The sequence below is a fragment of the Trachymyrmex septentrionalis genome, unplaced genomic scaffold (genome assembly GCF_001594115.1).
Source record: "Trachymyrmex septentrionalis isolate Tsep2-gDNA-1 unplaced genomic scaffold, Tsep1.0 scaffold40, whole genome shotgun sequence".
NCBI classification, from domain to species: domain Eukaryota; kingdom Metazoa; phylum Arthropoda; class Insecta; order Hymenoptera; family Formicidae; genus Trachymyrmex; species Trachymyrmex septentrionalis.
The window spans coordinates 2785823-2790519 of record NW_017305569.1 but is presented as its reverse complement, the minus strand read 5'-3'; the positions used below and the strand labels follow the sequence as shown (position 1 = coordinate 2790519).

General features: G+C 28.9%; 1 protein-coding gene across 2 annotated transcripts in view; it reads left to right on the top strand.

Annotated features, from left to right (window-relative positions):
- The first annotated feature begins 3406 nt into the window (after nt 1–3406).
- Nucleotides 3407–4697, top strand: part of LOC108751092 (voltage-dependent L-type calcium channel subunit beta-2) — a 24709-nt gene continuing 23418 nt past the window's right edge. Inside the window, exons 1-2 of one of the 2 annotated variants that reach the window (XM_018491057.1) lie at nt 3407–3665; nt 3730–3789. In XM_018491057.1, coding sequence (XP_018346559.1) covers nt 3730–3789 — 60 coding nt within the window. In that variant the 5' untranslated portion in view covers nt 3407–3665. Of the gene's footprint in view, nt 3790–4697 lie in introns of both variants that reach the window. The other variant, XM_018491056.1, reaches the window with a different exon arrangement.

The window sequence follows — 4697 nt, the reverse complement described above, 5'->3', positions numbered from 1 at the left end:
TATATATATATATATATATAATATATATGAATTTAATTAGCTAACTTCAAATGAATAATTTTTTAAAGCAATTTTTTAAATATATTTTGTAATTTACAGTGATTTTCTATTTTGAGAATAATTAAAAAATTGCTTAAAAATATGATTTGAAGTTAGCTAATTAAACTTTTTATATTTTAATTGAACTAATTAAAAGATATTTATTTATAAACAACGATATTTACTAAAAAATGAGATATTGTTTTTAGTGTTTTTAGTACTGATGTAAATAATTTGAAATCGATGTAAACTGTAAAGTTATATGGTGCAGACATCTAACAAGAATATATAAAATGTTTTCAGACGAGAACTGTATCAACATCCGTCGATAAAACAGTAGGTAGCACATCTCTCCGTAGTACCGAAGGTCTGGTTAAACAGAATATACTGTTATAACTGTTGGCACAGCATACATCTACTGCAGTTATCTCGAATATTATTTGGTTACCTGACAGAGATAATATTTTAAGATCTTTGAAAAAGACAACTTCATTATCTTTTGTTTCCTCTTGAATTTTCTATTAGCTTCTTCCGGAAGTAACACATAAGTGTTATGATAAGGTCAAGATAACGTCATCCCGAACTTATCATGACAATCATGTATTGATTAAGCACAACTTAATTACATTTTTTCTACTTAAAATAAAATTGAAACATAATTAAGTATTATAAGAGAAAAAGAAGAAAGACAGAAAATGTAGAAAATTTATCTACAGAGAAGAAACCTTGATTAATTTCATGTAATCTCTCTAATTAATCATGAAATATATAATCTATATAAGAAAATAAAAACTTTCAATTTATTGCATTTTTTGAAAAAGGTGATATTAAAAGCTAAACAATAACTAACAAAATATTTATAAAATTGTTATAAAATAAGTATCATTTTTCAATAAAACTGTTTTTTATTTTGCTTTTCTTTCAATATAGAATATTTACGTTAATTTGTAAAGAATTTTTTTTCTACTATATGGTCAAGACTGTATATTCAATAAAATTCTCGTATTATCAATTTCTTTAGTATTACTTTTTTAATTGCTCATGCTTTAATAACCCAATTAGTAAACACACGCCATTCTGATGTCAAACACATAAGCGTGTTCGTAGATACTAATAAAGTAAAGTGACAAAAATGACTGTGTTATAAAAACCAATGATTACAGTTTTACTGAAAACGTCATTTCACTTTATTATGATATACATAATATTATAATATATATTTTAGTCTTGCATTGTAATGATTCATTTTATTGATTACAATCTAAAAGTAAGTTTCTCATTTAATTATTGTTAATTTTCTGCTTGTTCATATTTATTGTTTTAATATGTAATTTGTTCTTCAGTGTAATAAGATAATCTCTTCTTAAACAAATGTCAGAAACAAAAATGACGTGTGTCTGCTATCTGGAAAGAAGTTGCAATTTTAGAATGTAGAGAAAAGAAATTTGTCTTAAAATTATAAAACATTATTTTTTAAAATAAGTATCTTCAAATATACATTCAAAAATTCATACATTTATCTTAGCAAATTCTGTACAAATTCATATAAATTTACCATTGACGAGCCAATTGGCAATAGAATATCCAAAACACTTCTAGGAAACACAATTTTAATAGCACAAAAATAATTATGAAACTCTAAAATAAACTGTTAAAATTAGATTTGCTGAAAATCTCCAACAAAATTTAAAGCAAAAAAAATCATTTAGAATAAAAAAATAAATCACGAAGAGTCACAAAACTCTTAGTATTTATATTATTGTACTTGACGTAGATGAGACGTGGGTGTGGCGAAAAAATTCAAAACATACAGAAGACATCAAGAATGTTTCTTGGCATGCAAATCAATACGTTCAGCATCTGAAGAAAGTAGCGACACAATTTATTTCGGCTAACTTTCGTCAGCCGGAAAATTTTGTGAGGTTCTACAAGGAAAATTACGGTGAATCGACGTTACCCGTCTCGCTGGCAGAGATTTTCGGTGTGGCGGCCGTTTTATTTATAGCGGAGGAGGTCGCGATGTGTTCTAAAAGCTCCTCGACTCACCAGTATTACAAGCAGATCCATACCGAGCTTGTCTCGCATCGGATCTTAAAAATCATTAGTCAATAGATCGGATCTATAACTCAGGAAAAAAAATACTTTTTGGAACATTGTAAACCGATTTTCCGTCGATGTAATTACTCGAGTATGTTATCCCAATGGAAATTTTAGAGCCCTGTGGGAAATGAACATATGACATTTGTACCGCTGCAACTGGATAACAAAGTGATTGATTTAGTGTTAGTTAACATAGTGTAGTTAACATAGTGGAGTGAAATTTCACATGTCGCGCATGATTAAAAAGTAGTTTATTACAGATTGATCGAGCACCTTGCGCAAGTGTACAGAATACAGTGATTAATCATCGCGTTTACTGAAATTTCTCAAAATTGCTTATTGAATTACCGTGATTTAACATCCAGATCTTTGTATCTCTAAGAATTATTAAAAATTGATATATAATTATGAAATCATATTTTTAACAGATCTTTATTTAGCAATATAATCTCCAAATTTAACAAAATTTCTACGTAGTTAAATGTAGCTAATTTGGAACACATAATTATCAATGTTTTAATTTAATTTAATTTAATTTTACATTCTACATTACAAAATTAAGGATAAGAATTTTTATTGATTTATATAATTCAAAATGCAACTTTTTTACACAAATGCAAAATTTATCATTGCCTTAATTTTGTTTCATTTTCGATGCTAAAAATTGATTCTGATGAGTCAAGGTCAGGGCTAAAGATTTATATGTCTGATATACTCATTCTTGAAGAGAGAGGATGTCAGAGACTGTTACACTAACTTGTCGGCATCAATCCAAAGATCGGACGATTCTGAAGGAATAGTTTTCAATTTTCAAGAAGGCGTAATGTAGTATTAGACATCACCTATTTTCTCAAAAGTATAACGTTACTCAGTAAAATTATCAAATATGTAGTTATTTGTATTATTAAACTTTATTATAGACGATCGGCTGGTTTGTCTCAAAGCGAAAAGTTTGAAAACTAAGGTATTAAAAAAAATTAAAATTGGCGTTTAATGCAAAATAAAAAAAGTTTGATAAACCTAGAATTTATTCAGATCAAATAACATCATAAATTTGAATTGAGAATTACATCACATTATAAACGTGAATATAGACAAAAAAGAAAACTATAATTATATAGTATAATTATAGAGTTGAATGTATACCATACATATACAAAGAAAATTTTTGCATAATCCAGTAAACAATTCAAACTACAAATCTTTAACTAATTGTAAAAAAACTATCATTTGTTTTTTTTATATAATTATTGCGAAAAGTGATAACTTCGTTTCTTGAATCTTCAATCTTGATCAAGTGCTAAATCGATGGATGGTCTTGTTTCGATGGATCTATTCTACACGGAATGGATGTGTATGTGCCGTGTATTTGTGTCGAAATTAAATGAAGACAAACGGTAGGTCGTGATAAATGCGGCTCCGAACCAGAACTCGGATCTTGTGTCGGAAGTTGACGGACTCGCGAAGCTGACGAAAACTGCTCCAGTCGACTGGGGACGCGCGTGACAGATACCTTCTTTTCCTCGGTAACAACGAGCATCGCAATATCTTTCACCTAAATTTTCTATACATCAACTTGGATCTTTCAAGATGGCACATTTACGGCGCCCAACGAGACGGGAGCATTACAAGCCTTTCGGAAGAAGAAGGGTAAATCAAACACTTCTATAATATTTCATAATTGTTATGAGTTAACAAAGCTACTTGTATAATATCACGGATCTATTTTTGAGGCAAAGCGACTGGATACTAAAATAATGTTGAAAATTTTTACTAAAATAACAACTGCGTCTTTCAATTTCTAAAAATTATCAATTGTGACAAAACCTTTTGCAGTAAATGTCTTACATTTTAAGAGATTATTGGAATCAAAATATTTAATATGTTAATAAATACTTACTGATAAAGATGATATTGTAAGAAACGAAGTAGAAATAGATTGATACTATCGATAGTGTATAAAAGATACTTTATTTAACAATCATAATATTATATTTCTATTAAAGTGTTATTTATTCGTAAAATCGTATTATAGATAAATATTTGTGAAAGCGTGTGCTAATTGATATCGCGAGCATGCGCGTTCTATCTTTGCAAGCACAATGCTCTTAAATTTTATTTTTATGCCACGTGACCGCGATGAAAGGAGCTGCCGTCATGCTCGTATAGTTCACCGATCATTTATTTATGAACTATGATTTCGAGATCGAAGCTGTTACTCGACATATATCTACAGGGTGTCCCGGATTTTTTACTCTTTCTTTATCTTCGAAATAATCAAACAATTTTGAATTCTTTTAAAAAAATAGATCTACAAAATTTTAATTTAAATTTATTAAAATTGTATAAATAAAAGAGATATAAATTCCAAGATCAGAAACGGCGACTTTAAACGATGAAAATAGCGAAGTATAAAAAAGAAAGTAAAAAGAAGTATAAATTAACATCTGCAGTAACCTTCATAGTTGACTACAAAACCGAAGGTCCCAGCAGATTAAAAGCGAAGGAGGCGGCACGTGCACGCACCCTGCGTGACCTACATAAATGACCTAGATTTG